Genomic DNA, 18,009 nt, shown 5'->3' on the forward strand with positions numbered 1-18,009 from the left:
TCACTGGTACATGTATGCATGAAGTATGGCTTTCATGGAGTATGGCTAGCACTAATGTTTTCTTAAAAATTGTAAAGCAGAGGTTGTCTGATATTTTTATACAGGATAGAGATGCATTTTTCGATTCATCCTCTAAACGTTTATTGTACACCTGCTGGACACTTTTTCCTTACAATTTTATTTGCGTAAAAATATTTCGGAAAACCTTGTTGTCCTTTTAACAAAACATCGACTGTCATCGCATATGCTTTTGGTAGAGCAAGGCCGTTATAATGGAATTGTCAGATCGATGCGCATCTGCAAATATTGTAGCTTAGGTGAAGTCGAGGATGAATTCCATTTTATACTAATCTGTCCTTTTTATAAATGTCTACGTGTATTGTATTTAGAAAATATTACTGGACTCGTCCTGCAACGTTTAAGTTAGCTCAACTCCTCGCCATTCATAATCGCAAACAATTGTGCCATTTCGCAATGTATCTGCGTGAGGCTGGTAAAAACGGGAATGTCAGACTATTCGTATATCCAAATAATGTATTACCATTATTATCATTATTTACTTTTTGATTTTTTGATATATGGGGTCTCTCCTCCTCTGAATGTGCATTTATGAATAACAGTTTTCTTTGTAGAATATTGCATAACATTATTACTAGTAGTGACGTGAGCTTTTGCTTAGATAGAGTGTATGGATATGTTTATAATTACATATATGTACTTAAGTTACAGCTGCTCATAATTCATATGAATTTTCGCAAATAAACAATACAATACAATACAGAATTGTTAAGGTATTAAATGAAGTGTACATTGTACCTTATAAATGAATGGTCCGATATTTAAAATCGTCGTATCATGTGGAAGGTGTTAACAAATAAATATACATCACCAAGGAATTTTCAATATTTTTTTATTATAGCCTAATCAATTGCAGCTTGCATTTTGCATTAAAGTCTATTGGCAGTGAATGTTTTATTAAGATATTGTAAAAAGTAACTTGGAAATTTATGCAAATCGCTTCGTAAATATCTGCATAAACTCACACTACCTTTCTAGATATGAAATTAAATGAAACATAAACACAGGGGCTCGGTTGTTGGACAGTGCAATTCTTTAAATTGTTGTTCCTGATGACAACAATGACTGAAATTAGTAATCTCAATTGTATTTCTGTGTATTCACTGAAAAACTCCTGTTTTAATCATGTTTCCTGAATGTGCGATCGAAGTTTTGATGGAAGAACGTTAACTCTCCAGACGATTCTCAGAACGAGGTAACCAAGAGCGAGGGCAGTTAGCATCATGACATAAAGTATCATGCATCGGGCAGATACCTTGGATCGGACAAAATCTACATGATGTAGCATTGATATTCCAACATTTGGCCCAAGCGTTTTTTTCACATATTTTTTTCATCACCGATTAGTAGGAATCTTTTGGAAAACGAGTTTGCCACAGTTGGGTCAGCCATTACCCGCTTCTGCAAGTGTCACCATTTGGGAATGAACATTTAAAAAAATCTTTTTTCTCAGTTATTCATTTTCGTATTTGAGAAACACTTTTTAAAACGATTTTTTTTAGAAATAGCCGAGAGTAGGATTTGTTTGGATCAGAAAACTTTATTTTAACGGCGTTAACAAATTGATAACTCATCTCACAGTTTTTTTTTCACTTGTAAGTTATACAAAAGCGGTTTAAAAAGGAGACCATGAAAATTAAACAAAGGTCGTAAAAACTAATGGAGATGAATACATGTATGTCCGCGTATTAAAATTTGTTATAAAACTTCCTGGTTTGCTTTACGTGGTTGAGTGATAAAATCTCGTCAAAACAGATCATTTGCTTCGTAGTTGCACGGAAGCTTATGGAATGTCGAATCATGCTTCATTTTAACACCATTAGATACAACAAATATTGTTTGATTTGGCTTGTTTTTATTGTTTCGATAAAAGAGGGTAAGTGAGACATTCAATATATATACTTGTCCGAGCAATTTTCCCCCTTAAATCTATTACTAAAAATGGAAATAAATTCCACTTATGATAGTGAAAAACAATCGATTTTTATTAGACCTTTAATTGTAATATTATTTTTTAACATTAAAACATTGTTCTACTTTTTAAGTAAGTGACTCGTAATTAAATTTAATAATTTAAATTAAAAAATAAAATCAGAATTTTACATTCTGATTGGAGAACATTACAACATAAATTGCCCTATGAAAAATGATTTACAGTTCATGAAAGGCAGTATAGCTAAATTTTTATAAGGTCAATTATCAAAATTTTTAGAAAAAATGTTATTTAATAATTTTAAGAATTTCCAATAAATTTGAACCATGCAATAATCTTAAATAGTAAGTGATATAAAATCTAAAGAAACTATGCAAAACCATGTTGACAAACAACGATTATCATAACCTTTATATTCATAGTGCTTCCATAAGTGATTTTAGTGGAAAACGAGTTCAGAAAAATTTAGTGTAACTTCCTCCGCTCTGCTTTGTCTTTTTTTGAATGAGCCTAATTGCATATCAAACGTAAAAATTACGTGTATTAAACTTACAGTTAACTAGATTAAAAGAAATAACAATATGACTAATAAATGAGACTTTATAATCAGAACCCCTAAATAACATTATTTTTCTCTTTTTTAAAAGAAAGTCTTGCATTATGAAAACAAAATTTACACATTTATTATCTGTGTTTGAATGCCTGTGGTATAAATTGGAAGGACAATGTAAAATACTTGTATAACAGATCAATGAACACTAAAGCACTTACATATTACATTGTAGTATATAATCAAAACAGGACTGTATATGGATATGAAGGAGATACAGTAATATTGATTTGTCCACTATCAACATCAGCTGAGTCAGTCACAACAACTTGGACAGATCCACCAGAAAACGTGGTTTATTTTTACAACGATATAAAAAATCCATCTATTGACAGAGGGGAGCGTCTGTTTGGGATACGAAACACAGCTTCAGGTGCATATAATCTTGGGATCACAAACCTTACCATAGGGGTTGATGATGGAATGTTTAGCTGTGAAGTCAATACAAATCCCATTCAACAATATTTCGTTAACTTTAAATTTTATGGTGAGTATATCAATTTATATGAATTGGAAGTCTGCAGTTTAAGCAGTATTTTTTGGTTCTTTTTCGGTAACTATTGTTTCGGTTATCCCTTGCCTATTTTTTTCTCAAGTCATGTGTTAAATATAGACCACTCAATTTTAGAAATTTAACGTCATAATGGTCTTAAACTGCGGGACATGGCAATTCAATGTTCGTTGTTTATAAGGAAGTTAGAATTATCTGCAAAAAATCTATGGAAAGATTCATAAATACATGTATGCATGGTGGAGATTATTAAATACATGTATGCATGGTGGATGGAGCTAATTTTGTAATGGGTGGTAAAATTATAGTAGCGTTCATGCAATTGGACAAATTTCTCCACCTCCACTTTGCCAATTTGTCTGTCTGTCCGCCCATCTGCCTGTCCGTCCGTCCGTCCGTCTGTCTGTCTGTCTGTCTGTCTGTGTCTATTTTATTAAGTTTCAAAACAAAATATATAACACGATATGATATCCCTCGCAAGCGCGGGAATTAACACTTTATACATTAATATGAGTCAATCCTTCATTCACATGTACATGTAATGGCCTTCATTCGTTTTGTTGCAGCTGACTGAAAAAATACAAACGTTTTAATTTTATTTTAAACCAAAGAGTAAGTGTATAGTGCGTCGTATCTCTGCTTATTAATTTTGTTGTTTGGATCAAATCTCAATATAACTATTATCACTGTCTTAAGTAAAAAATTGACATAAAAGACTCTTACCACACCCCTACCCTACCCCCACCCCTCTACACCCTCGTTGAAAAAAAAACCCCAAATAAAAACTTTCCCGCTTATGCATGCATCATCTATTCATATTCATTCATGTACAGACATAAAGGTTTAAAACAATCTGTTAAAGGTCCAAAATTATTTGTATAAGGTCTGGTCTAATAATCTGTAGTAGTATAAAAATTTAAGTAATTTAAAAACGCTAGCATATAAATATTGATTTGAATATATTAAACCAAATTTGTCAGATCTAAGGAAATTAACCTACACTTGACTTCACTCTGCCTTGACCTTATTAAGTCAACCCGCGGTCTTGATTTCCCCCGTACTGGAAAGTTCAACCTTTTAAAACTAAAATCGCGCTTTCAAGAAAAGAGTTCGCTTATTTTATTTATTCATCATTTGTCGTATCTTAAATTTTCATTAACAGTAAAACTCGTTCAGTACGAACACGGATATTGCGAATTTACGGATATAGCGAAGTCATCTATGATCCCCAGCTATGTAAATTTAATGAATTTCTTATACGGTTATAACGAATTACGGATATAACGAGGTAATTTCTTAGGTCCCAGTGACTTCGTGATAACCGAGTTTTACTGTATACTCGAAATAAGTTCCCAGTATATATATCATCTTTTTATGTAATCATTCAATATTATTTCATTGCAAGCATATATTTTATTTTAAGTAAATTCCAACTGACTTGAATTCGCCAAATCGTGTCCACCACCTTACTGGTTTATCGAAAATAAAGTATATATAGGTTTTTATTATATTTCTCAGTAATTACTTATCAGGTGAAATTCAAACATTGTTTACGGACATAAACTCACACGTAATGAAATACTCAAGAATTCATAGTTAAATAGTTGGCAAAATGTCTTAATTTATAAGTATAGATATGATATCGGCCAATATAAGTAGCCATTGATGATCGTAAACAAGTGGCTGGTGCCAATAGCTTCTCAATCAGTTTTCAAGATAAGAAGGTGTTGTTTTACAGATTGATTGTCATTTATTAGAAATGTGCAGTTTACTTTTAACTTTGATTTCTGATAATTTATAAAAACAATATCACCTGTTGAGCTTAGTCACTTTTATCGCATATTATTGCATACAGGAGTTTTTAAGATAAGAAGAGGTTGTTTGTTTTGCATATTACTTTGATACTTGATTTTTTTTTTCTCAACTTCATCATTTTTTGTCATTAGATAAAAAAGAAACTGTAAATTTCATAGCTAATAACCATCATATTTTATTAAAATTGACATTTTAAATAAACAATTTTTTTCGTGTAACAAAATTTTAGTCGGATAAATCTGATTTTAAAAGCCATTATTATTTAAACCATTAAAAGAATTAACATTTTTTCAAAACATGTTACCCGTTTAATTTTTACTATAACTGAAACAATTGACACTCAAATCCATTGTATAGCATAATTCTAATGTTCAGATGTTCAGATACTACCTGATCCTACCTCTTTTTTAAGAGGTCCGTGTTTGCTCCACTCCTGTTTTGTTATTTTCTTTTGGGGTTTTGATTTTGAAGACCGTTCGTTATCACCACATTCCATACTTTAAAAATTATTTTTTCTTTCATTGTATCTGTCTACTTCAATTTGTAGTGACGTCGGTAGTGGGTGACATGAATTCGGTTATTACATAGAAATATGAATGTTCGATTGGGTTCAGGTATCTCCTTTTTCAACCCAAGGTTATACAAACACGACGACATTAAAAATCACATCCAGTGGATTGTATTTTGATTATTGATAATGGATCATTCATGTTTTTAAAACTGTCACGGTATGTTTATGTTTTTCAGCAAGTTTTCTTATTGTTTTGATTGTAAAAAATTGCAAGTGCTTTGATAGAGGAAATTATAGTTTTTTTTCCGTCAGAATTAAATTTACATTTAAATATTAAATAAGAGCAATAAGTTTTAGATAAAAAATATTTTATTATTTCCTTTACAACACATCATCTCTTTACTGCTGCACTTAAAGAGCATAGATATTATTTAAAACCCTCTATCATAACGACCCTTTTGCCTTTAATGACTAAAACAACGACAATTTCTGTGGAAGCAGCAGTACTGGGTAAATTAACCAGAGATGTTCTTCATGGCGTATTCGCACCAAAGTAGCGTATATCGACCATTTAAATGTAAATACCAATAACATATGCATTAATTACATTAGTTGTATCGTCATGTTTATTTACAGTTGATATCCATAATGTTACTTTGATTCCGAGTGCCAACCCACTGACAATACAGGAAGACACTCAGCTAGAAGTCAGGTGTGTTGTTAATAGTAATGCGGCCCCCGCTCCAACCATCACCTGGTACCTAGAATCTGCAAACATCACTAGCATAGCGGTAACAAATACGACCTTCATCACTCTCACAGGAAACAGAACGAACAACAATAAGACGTTACAGTGTAGAGCTACAAACAACAACAACAAACCCCCAAAGACAGCAAACACCACACTTAATGTGGAATGTAAGTTTTATTCTTAATAAATGTCAAAGAAACCTAAACTGTGCGTGTTTAGCACATTGAAGATATGTTTATATAAATAATAAATGGATATTAAAAAAACTAAAGTTTTTGCGTATCATCTATAAATGCGATGAAATGAGCGTGTTTTACAAACTTACATACCAAATCGATACATGAAAGAATTGATTAGTCAAAATTAAGTAAGAAAGAGAGATATTATGTCTTTGAAGAAAGCAGTTCATGTCAGATCTATTTTGATAAAAGCAATAAAAATATACAAGCCTACCTAAGAGTTATGAAACTATTGTATACGTAGGCAGATGGATCCTAAGGCAAATAGAAAAAAATATACAACATTTATCAAAGACAGTTGTGTGGGTTGAAAAACACTGTTTATAACTTGGGAGGCTAGTGTCAGATCCATGCTATTACACAAACGCTTAACATGTAATTTGATGACTTTGGTTTTTACAATATATATGAGCTGTTCCTTACTCTGTTTATCGTGCGTACTCCTTCTAGGCACTGATCCTACCCCAATCTTTTTAGAGGTCCGCATTGCTCTGCTTTACATTTGTATTTCGTTTTATGGATTTTTGAGATGGTTGACAATGTGACAATGTAGCATTTTCCATTTTAAAATGAAAGGTGAAAAAGACTGAGATGTTTTTTTTTTTTTAATTTCCCGAAAGTGATGCATTTATATTAAAAAAGATCATTTTTGTTTTACAAACATGTGTACTTTTTGGCTCATTCAGGGAAGTATGTGACATTACAATCTTTTTAAAATTTTACAGAATCATCATCAAGAAGTACAAACAACAATAGTTTAGTACAAAAGAAACATTTGTAGATAAAAATTGGCGTCCCCATGGTGGTAATAGTGGTGATTTTATGGTATTATTGTTAAGTGACATAACACTTTAATTTGTTTTACAAAATTTTACGCTATACAAATCATCCTTTACTTTAGATCAACCAATGCACACCACATTCTTGTTCTACGATTTGAGTTGCAATGGCGTGATCCAATAGGTCTGCATTCAATTCATGCATATATTTAACAATCTTAACTATATCATAGCAAAACATAAATTAAAACAGCCTCGGTAAAATAATTTCCATTGAAATAGGAATTGTTATTTATAATTATTATGCATTTCTATCTATTCTTAGGAATTGTACAAAAATTTACATACCATTTTGTTCACTATACATAAGTAATTTTTTTCAAAAATAAAATTAAAATGATTTTGCCGGACTAAATTTATAACTGATTTAAAAATTTGTCAAAATTTATGTTTTTAAACTGTCTTTTTGACGAAATATACTAAGTTTCGTAAACATATTTATATTTTTTATGTGAACAAGCACAAAATTTGTTCTTACAATGTTCGAATATAATGTCACTATTTATACTGTGATTCGTATCTATAACTTTTAACATTTCCAAGTTTTGTGTTTTCAACACCATATTTTGCGGACTTTGTTTTTGTGGAAATTAATTAAATGTTTGTTGCCTGTTATTTTTTCAATGTAAGCTACCAAGCCCCGCAAAATGAAAAAAAAAACGAAAACGATTTTTCGTTATATGAAATTCTGACTTCATATCTGAAATAAAGGGTACTTGGTTTTAAATCACGATGAAAATCTGAGTTATCTCCTTGTCACCGTAAATCTCATCTTCAAAAATAAAATAACAAACGTTATTTTTATGCATATTTAATTGCTTACTGAGAAAGATTCAGAAACCTTCTGTAAAAGAATTGTTTGATCTTTTACAGCATATCAATACATACACAGGCGTCAAAATCTTGTGCTAAATATAGATAACAGTTTTTTTTACCTGTGTAATGTATTTTTTCTGCAATGATAGCTACCTTCATACCGTCAGGAAAAACCAAATAAAGCATTCCTTATAACTAACAAGACGTGGATCATTATTATCAAAGACACACAGATCATTTTAAATAACCACTTAGGCCCGCGACTTAATTAAGCCATCGTTAAAAAAATAATGAAATCTGGTGAGATAAGCAACTATATAATGTTTAGTACAATCATCAAACTCACTTAGGGAAAGTGAAATAAAAAATAAAAGCAATGATTGTGGGATGTTGGTCTAGACAGTACAATTGAAGGATCTGACTGGAGACAAAGTTAAAAAAAAAACCGTAGATGGATGGGATAGAGTAGACTAGAGACCGATGCGTTTCTGACATGGAGGCTGTGACATGCATACATGTATGGAACAGATTGTCCACGCTACAACGTAGGTACGCTTTATAAGAAGAATGAAAGCAAAAAATGAATCTAATGACACATTCCTCTGACGACAGTAGCATGTATAAACAACGTCCTTTGCAACATTAGGTCCTAAGAAAAAAATATTAGATGCAGTAATTGTACATGTATCTTCAAAGCCTTTTTTTAAAGTGCAGTTGATTTTATTCGTTATGACATTTTACACAACTAATTCAGAACGATGAACGAATATGTATTATGTCATACTGCATAATCGAATATGAAAAGATTTACTGTCATAACACAGTATCAAATCATAAGCGTATGCAAGACAAGAAAACAACTTTATTAATCGACTGTTTGTTTAATTAATAAATCTCTTTAACAGACCCACCGACAATCAACACGTTAGCTGTACAAAATAAAATAGAAGGAAGAGATTTATTAGTCACCTGTCAGGCTACCTCAGGGAATCCTAGCTCTACCACATTCTACTGGACCAAGGTAGACAACCAAGGTTTTAGACAGAATGGACACACTCTGCATTTATATAACATACAGAGAACAAATTCTGGTACCTATAGATGTATAGCAGAGAACATGTACAGTTATGGAGATAAGGGAGCAGACAGTCAGTCAATGGTCGTCAATGTTCAGTGTAGGTGTTCAGTAAAACTCGGAGAAACTGACTAAATAATCAGTTACCGATTACTTGCAATAAATTATAAAATTTTACATCATAACAAGTTTTTTTTTTGCCAATCTTATATTTTTACCTTCTTGATATTTTTTTCAAATCAAGAGTAACTTAAGTTTGTCTGCGTTTACAATTAAAATGATAATATTAATAAGGAGATTTATTTTGTCGTTTTGTTCTAAAAACATATCTGTCCATTCCTCTTAGCTTTTCTTTAATGATGATAACTGATTTAAACATGGTGATTAACGTCAAAAGATCATTATTGTAACTACACTTAATGTTAGCATTAGTTTTCATGTCATAATATCTATTTGATATCAAATGTATTTGTTTTTATAGAACACAACTGTTAATGTAACTACGATCTGTAAGGATTATTTAGGGTAGGAGATGTAGATTTATACGCATGTGTTGATAGCCATCATCTATTTTGCGGTGTACATATGTAATCGGTTGTAAGTAGGATAAAAACCGACTTATTAATTATAACATGCAGACGTCAATACACCATAGAAAGAATACCCAGTATATTTCTTAAACAAAAAATTAACAATGTTTATTTCCAACAGATCCACCGACAATAAACGCGCTACCTAAACAAAACATCAGAAAAGGACGAACCCTATCAGTTACTTGCTAGGTTACACCAGGGAATCCTAACTATACAACATTTTACTGGACCAACTAACATGCACGAAATTGACAAGTCTTGATATTGTAATTAATATATTTTGAAATATCCATTGATCTTGTTACATGTTGTGTATACAGACCCACCAACAATAAAGACGCTATCTCAACAAGACATAGTAGAAGGAAGAGCCTTGTTAGTCACCTGTCAGGCTACCCCTGGGAATCCTAACTCCACCACATTCTACTGGATCAAGGTAGTCAACCCAGGATTCAGACAGAATGGACTAAGTCTACAGGTACCTAACATACAGAGAACCAGTTCTGGTACATACAGATGTACAGCAGAGAACATTTACATCAATGGAGAGAAGGGACAAGACAGTCAAACCATGGTCGTCAACGTTTTATGTGGGTTGCTTTTGTATAGTATTGTTAGCCTAGGTTTCCTGAAGAAAATGAAAACTAATGAAGTTTTAGATTTGTTAATAGCCTAAAAATATCAAATTAACTACGCATTTACATAAAAAAAGGTCAATCTATAAGACACGTTTAAATAAATAAGCAAATCAAAGCTTAGATTATATCTATTGACCCTCTATGATTGTTTTTGTTTAAAGACCCTCCAACCCTAATTACAATGTCTCGGCGAAACATCATAGAAGGAAGAGATTTATCAGTCAACTGTACAGCCACCCCTGGGAATCCTACCTCTACCACATTCTACTGGACCAACCCAGGATTCAGACAGAATGGTTCCACCTTGCAGTTACCTAACATACAGAGAACCAGTTCTGGAACATACAGATGTACAACAGAGAATAACTACAATAATGGAGAGAAGGGAACAGACAGTCAGTCCATGATCGTCAATGTTCAGTGTGAGATTTCTATATTATTGTTATATTCATGCAATATTGAATTATCACAGTTTGTATGCATTTATAACGTGCTTGATAAAAGATCAGTCTTTATTATGTTTTATACCAACGTCATGAACTAAAAAAACTTTAAGGAAGCTGATCCGATTTCTTTTCTTTGAGTAAATACTACAATAGCAACATTTTTTTTTAAACTTTATGTTATTTACCCAATTCTAGTTTATTATTAGTTTCTAGTTAAGTTAAATGACATCTTCTATCTCGTTCTCTTTGTGAACTTTCTCAAAATTCAGAAACATTTACTAAAGGATTAAAATTAGGAAACTGTCATTTTTTCGCACTTCGAAACAGATGGATTGAAAAATATTACAATAGCAATTTTCCCCATATTGTGATAATTAGGTGGTTAGCTATATATTTTTTTTTCTTTTTCTTATATGTAAAAACAATAATAAATTCTACTGTCTGCAACTGGTATTGGTTGGGGAAATCTCAAAATATGAAAATGCATCAAATCTTGCTTTGTATTTGAAGTATAACAAATGTAGATTGGTACAGTGGATTTATATATATATACCTTTGACGATGGCATTATTCTGTGTATAAAATTTCAAAAGCATGCTATTATATTAATTTATTTTATTTTATAACTTTTCCTTCTATGTGATTTCTTATTACGTACTCCTGCACAGCTCCATTTTATCATAACGTCGTTAATGCACAATGGCAACGCGCAAAAACAAGCGAAACGAAAAATACTGTTGGCCCTCTTAAATGATAGGACCTGACTTGAAACAAAAGACAGTCCAAAGTAATTTACAAAAGAGCTCCTTAATTAATCAATGAAAAACATCTTTAAATAAACTGACAAATAAATTGCTAATATTCTACCTCATATATGATTTTAGAGTTTGATGCATTTTGCTTCGGATTAATTTATTTATCACTAAGCATTATCAAAAAATCTGATTTTCTATGAAAAAAATAATGTTGACATTCTTTTTTTCACGCTTTACGAAGGTTATATATTCATGAAAGTGTTGGCATGTATCTTATAATGGAAACGTTTTAAATTACAAATTTGATTAATGCCAATTCATTTAATTTAGTTAATTTGATTGCTAATGGAGTTATCCATGAAATAATGTAATTTATAAGAAAAATTGTTGAAAAATATTCTGTATCTTTATCAAATTGATAAATTGCGATTGTATTTTAGACAGCCCTACGATAGAAAACAGATCACTGCAAACAGTGAATGAAAGTGAGTCAGTCACATTGACTCGAAATATAGTGAGAAATCCGTTGTCAAATGCGTCTTGGTATATTGGAACACAACTGTTGAAAACCGAGTCTTCAGTTCAAACCACCACACTCACCATAGAAAATACCAAGTGTACAGATACCAACAACTATACGGTTGTGGCCAGTAATGGGGTAGGAAACAATGTTACAAGATTGGTGGAACTAATTGTGAACTGTAAGTTTGAATACAAGGTATATTTCCTGGTCTGAATTTGAAGAAATATCAAAAGTATCTTAAAGTTATTGATTTTTATCATTATATATTTAATATTTGAAGTAATTTGATGATATTTAGAAATAGTATGTACAATCCGACAACATTACATATTGAATGACTTCAATACATTGCTAACTGATGCAAAGTAAAGTAAGCAGTTATTCATATAAAATCAACCTAGACTAAACCAAGTTAAAAAAAAAACTTCTCTAATGTTTGTAGACAGGGATTTCTTTACTTGCAGATTTTATAGTAATGCGATACTTTGTGCATTTGTATCAAAATAAAAGCTAAAAGTATAGGAGCAATACAACAGCTTAAAGCTGCTTGGTCCGATTTTATATCAAATTTTATGCACGCTCTTAAACAATGGTTATGCTTAGTATATGTATAATAATAGACATTGCAGTAGTTTTTTCTAGTCAATTAAGCCAAATTTCAGTAAAGAAAAATACGTACAAAATATGCTAACAAACAAACGACATAAAAGGGTACCGCGTTATTTCGCCTCATTCAAAATGTTATCCCTGACGACGAGACTTGTATAGTTGTATTACGACTTTGACATCGCATTAAATAAAGGTCTGAATAATCAGACAAGTTACAAATAAACATGTGTGCGTTTTGTTCGCTAATATTTCTGAAGTTTGGTTTCTTTACAATCGATGCATAGCATGCGGGTTGAATAACCCCAATCATTCGGGGGACGAAACCAAACGGTTTCCTACTTTAAAAAAATCCCGTGATGCACTTTGGTTTGTTTTTTCGTTTGACCAAAAAGAAATTATTTTTATTTACTTTGAATATTTCTAACTTTGAAAGGAGACCGATTCTGCTCGTGTAAATAGGAGAAAGTCCATAACTTTCTAAGATGATTGGTTTGTATGAAGAAAATTTAATGCTGTAATAACAAAGAAATCGGACCAAGCAGCTTTAAACTCAAATCATTTCGACGGTGATTAAATTATCTTTTATTGTTTTTCTCAAAAGCCTCTGATGTTTTAACAAGTTAAGGCTGAATGCATTTTGAACCTTAATGGGGTAATATTTTAATAAAAAAGCAAAGATCTAATCCTTGTTCTTTCTATTTCTTGTTTTAGAGAAGAACAAAATGTCTTTTTATCAATTCTTTCTAATTATTAGATATAATATTGTAAACCAATGTGTACAAAATAAATTGCGAATATAGCTTTTAAATTATTTGATACATTGGTTAAGATGTAAGCTATAGTAACAACTCTTATATTCGTAGATTTATTTCCATGTTGAATGGAATAAAGTGAATATCTTAAATGCAAGTAATCTATTATATATACAAAAAGATGAAATTATGTTTTAAGAAATGATTAAACAACTGTTTATAGAAAGATGAATTAGAAAACACTTCTCTTCTCAAAGAAAACGATGATACAGGTCTTTGGTATATTTCAAAACTTAAAGTATAGACACGTTTGACCTTATGTATTTTGCTACTTCATAGGTAAACCGATGCCAGATAACACAAATATTACAATAGGAGTTACATGCACCACTGAAATTGAATTTTCAACCACAATAATTGCATATCCAGAACCTCTATACGAATTACAATAGGAAAACGGAACAAAAAACACTCAAATGATGAGTTATATCACCAAAAATGCAGTGAATAATTTCACTGCTCATTTCAGCCAAACAGTTACTGATCAAAGTACTTTCGGAATTTATTATCTAAGAATGGACAATATGATTGGAGAATCAACAGTTATTGTGAATGTAATCGAAAAAAGTAAGTTATAAGGTTTTTCAAGCTTATATATCCTGTTATTAATTTGTTTTATGAGAACAGTTTTTAACAAATAATTAAACGTAAAAAAATTGTGGAAGGTATAATGAAAGATATTTTGATGCAAAAAAATCAATGCCGTAATATTTTTAAAATGTGTGACAAAATATGATATATACATATATGGCGTCGTCGTGTATTCAATAAAATGAACCAATTCTTTAATTAGAAAGAAAGCCGGATACACCAAGAAACATAACAGTTGTTTGTGAAATAACACAAACCAAAGTACAATGGATATCTTCTTTCAATGGCGGCGATCCACAGTCTTTTACTGTAAATACTTTGAATGGTCAAGATGGGACTAATCATTCTTATCGTCTTCGTGACAAGGGTGAAAATAAAATGCATTCTTCAGCAATCTTCAACCCTCTGTGACGTACTGGTTTTATGTTTCTGCAAAGAACAGTTATGGATCGAGTGTCTCAGAAGTCACCAGTTGCAAGACAGTACAAGGTTTAATTGAAAATTCTAGCATTGGTTTTCTTCACTTATCACTGTTCTGTTTTGTTTATAAACACTGACTCTTGAATAATTAATATTACATTTGTTTACCTGTTTTTTAACTGCTCTATACTTTATCTAGTGTGAACAGCTTATCCATAGACCTCTGAAACAACTGTTAATTTTCTTTCACGTCAAAGGTCATGAGAAATGGTTCATTGAAAAATAAATGCATCTACAATAAGATATGCTTATAACATATGAGTATTTAATAAATAAAAACCACCTCTTCAAAAGTTTTATTGGACACAACTAGTTGCAGTGAAATATTTACAAAAGTGAACATTTTACAATGACTCTTTGCATAAAAGCAGCAATATATCCTTGAGCGTTACTTAGTCTCTTCGAATATGTTCACATGTTAGAGAATTTATTATACCTTCTCTTCTACAATCATGAAGAAACGTATGCATACAAACATGTATGTGTTGGTTAAATAAAAATGTTTGATTTAACCAATGATATCATGACACTCTTTTTTCTACAGAGACAACAGGCTCTCAGACAGGAGTAGTTGCCGGAAGTGTTGTAGGGACAATGATGTTTATCACGATTTTATTGATTTTTGGGATTGTTTTTTACAGACGCTACTCATGCATATGTAATATAGGTAACACTTCTACCACCTTTATGAGTTTTCCATAAGCATTTGTGTTTACGTATGGAATTGTAACTGTATATTATTCACCATGAAAACCTTTTTTGACATAGTTAGTTTTAAAGAATTTTATTAATAATGACACCGAAACCCAAAATCAAGGAATTCTTTTACAGCTCCAATACTATTTCATACCTCTAAGCAAACCTATTGTTTATAGGTCCGTACAAATTATCAGGACTCTCGGATGCTTCATATAGATCCTTCAGATATTAATATTCAATGGCTTTCACGTATTTAAAGGTCTTCAAAAGACCAAAGTAATAAAATAAGAGGTTTATGTCATTAATCATGTTCCACAAAAGTATTAATACAATATGAACGATGTGTTTAAATAGCAGCTAGCTAGATTTGATTTTAAACAAATGTAAATACATATATTTCTGTAATATTTCGCTTAAAGTGGACACTTCATTAATTTCTTTTTTATCCACAAAAGTCAGCTTTTTTCGGTAACTAAATAAAACAGAAAATCCTTGCTTATTAAATGAGAAAGTTTTCAATTTTTGAATGGTTTTCAACATTCTGAATTGTATTCACTTTAAGATAATAGTAAAATTGTTGCGTTACATGCAAGAAAAGAATTAAGAGGTAAGTTTTTTTTCTACAAAATCTAGAAAATAAAAACTCAAAATTTGGTTTTTTTTTCAATTTTAGAATTCACTTAACTTATAATAAAAGAATGATAAAAAGACAAATCTTATACTGTGTTTGATAAACTAGCACCTGCCACTTTTTCAGCTTTTGTACGTACATGTACTAGACTTACAGAAATTAGGTATCATTTAAGGGCTTACATGTACTTTGGTAGTAAAAGAATGTTGAAATTCGATATTTGACGAAGATTAAAATAGGGTGTAATAAAGTTTTTGAAATGTACAATGTGTTTGCTTTTCCTTGTAAATTTATTTTTTTTGTCAGAAAAAATTAGACCATTTAAATAATATATTAATGAACATATCTTATCTAAAAATACAATATTGATGTAGTCTTCAACCGAATTGAGAAGATCCGACGTACTCGAAATAAAACGTCCAACATACAAAGTGCACATGTAATAAAGAAAATTTATACTTTACTGAGTTATAAACATTGAATTTGATCCTCCACCATAATTGAATATCTGGCTCGACATTTTTGTTCGTTTCCATAAACATTTAAGCCTTTTTGCTATGTGGTTCATTTGTTTTTTGACTAATTGTTTAATAGTTTGTAGATTAAAAATAAGCAAATAGGTTAAGTTATATCTGGTCAAAAGTATGTTCAAACCGTATGCATTTAGATTCTCGCAATGTGTGTTTATCAATCAATATTTACATTTCCCATAGTCGTTGTCTGTAATTAAACTGCGAATCGATTATGTCATGTGTTGACCAATGTATTTCATTAATGACTTATTTAATATGTAATCGTGCAATGGCTGAAAATTATATAATATATTAAGTAATAAGGAATCATTTTTTGAATATCATAAAGTGATCAAATACGGTCGGGGGTAATCAAAACTATCATGAAGTTCTTCGGGTTTTCTTGTATTTGATTACTTCTAAATACTAAAAGAACGATTCCTTAATTATATGTTGTTTTATCTAATTTAAGGGATACAGCAGATGAAACAAATAAAGATTTATCCAACTACACAACTATAAAAGGTAAAGATTTGCTAAAAAAGTACAAAATGTCACTGTTACCTAACCCTTTGATGTAAATAAAATGCAAAAAAAAATATTATTGATACCTAAACAAAAGAGATAATTTAAACTTTCAAAATCATAACATTAACTATCATCTATATTTTTTGAAAATTACTTTAAAATGCAACACATAGGTCACGATGATTTCTTTATGCGTCTATTTTAGTTATCTTTCTATATATATGAAATGTGAAATGTTGTTCTGAAAAAAAATCTTGAGTGTCCTTTTTGTTTAATTTCAGAACAACAAGAACACACAGAAAGGTGTATGAATTTATATAAAAAATAATCTAGATTGCCTAAATAATCATTACATTAAATTGACTAATATTAATTACGATAACTTCCTAGTATATTTCAAAACTTTACAAACACTATCACTGATTAAAACACATTATAATACATAAAATCAAGTGATTTATCCCTTAATTAATTTATTTAATTAATATGCCGTTTCTTTCTTTCTCTTCAGAACTTTACTGAAGAAAACAAATATATGTCATGTTTAATACGACGTGCACGTTATGTATATAATTGCTTAAAATAAATTACCAAAATTCATAGCTGAAAAATCTTGTGTTCAATTTCGCGGTTTAAATACCTTTGACTGACAACTAAAACTTGACGGACCATTAAAATCTCTGCCTTAATTGATGGACATTTTAAAAATAAAAAAATGCAATTAGCATTTAAATATCATTTTTTTCGTGGACAAAACACTTCTGTAGATGTGTATTTTTTCAGAACCAAATTACAACCGAAGTTAAAAAAAATAATTTGTGTTAGATTATTTACAATTTTCATCGTTTCAATGATAAATAGAAACTTATTTATGGATGGTTATTGCAGGAACATGTATGACGATTTAACATCATATGAAAATGCAAACCAATACGAAGACATTTTGAAGAAAGGTTGTGCAAATTGATATTTATGAACAGCTTTTTATATAATCTAAATTAATTTTATTCATTT

The 18,009-nt window shown here is 30.6% G+C and overlaps 1 protein-coding gene across 1 annotated transcript; it reads left to right on the forward strand.

Annotated features, from left to right (window-relative positions):
- Positions 1–1,819: 1,819 nt before the first annotated feature.
- LOC136271635 (B-cell receptor CD22-like) lies at positions 1,820–15,196 on the forward strand. Its single transcript, XM_066072016.1, has 8 exons — positions 1,820–1,954; positions 2,797–3,108; positions 6,095–6,376; positions 9,009–9,278; positions 10,092–10,361; positions 10,571–10,831; positions 12,051–12,328; positions 15,170–15,196. The coding sequence occupies exons 1-8, from the start codon at positions 1,864–1,866 to the stop codon at positions 15,194–15,196; spliced, it is 1,791 nt and encodes a 596-aa protein (XP_065928088.1). The 5' UTR covers positions 1,820–1,863.
- The last annotated feature ends 2,813 nt before the right edge of the window (positions 15,197–18,009 follow it).

Source organism: Magallana gigas, chromosome 2 (genome assembly GCF_963853765.1).
Source record: "Magallana gigas chromosome 2, xbMagGiga1.1, whole genome shotgun sequence".
Classification (NCBI taxonomy): Eukaryota; Metazoa; Mollusca; class Bivalvia; order Ostreida; family Ostreidae; genus Magallana; species Magallana gigas.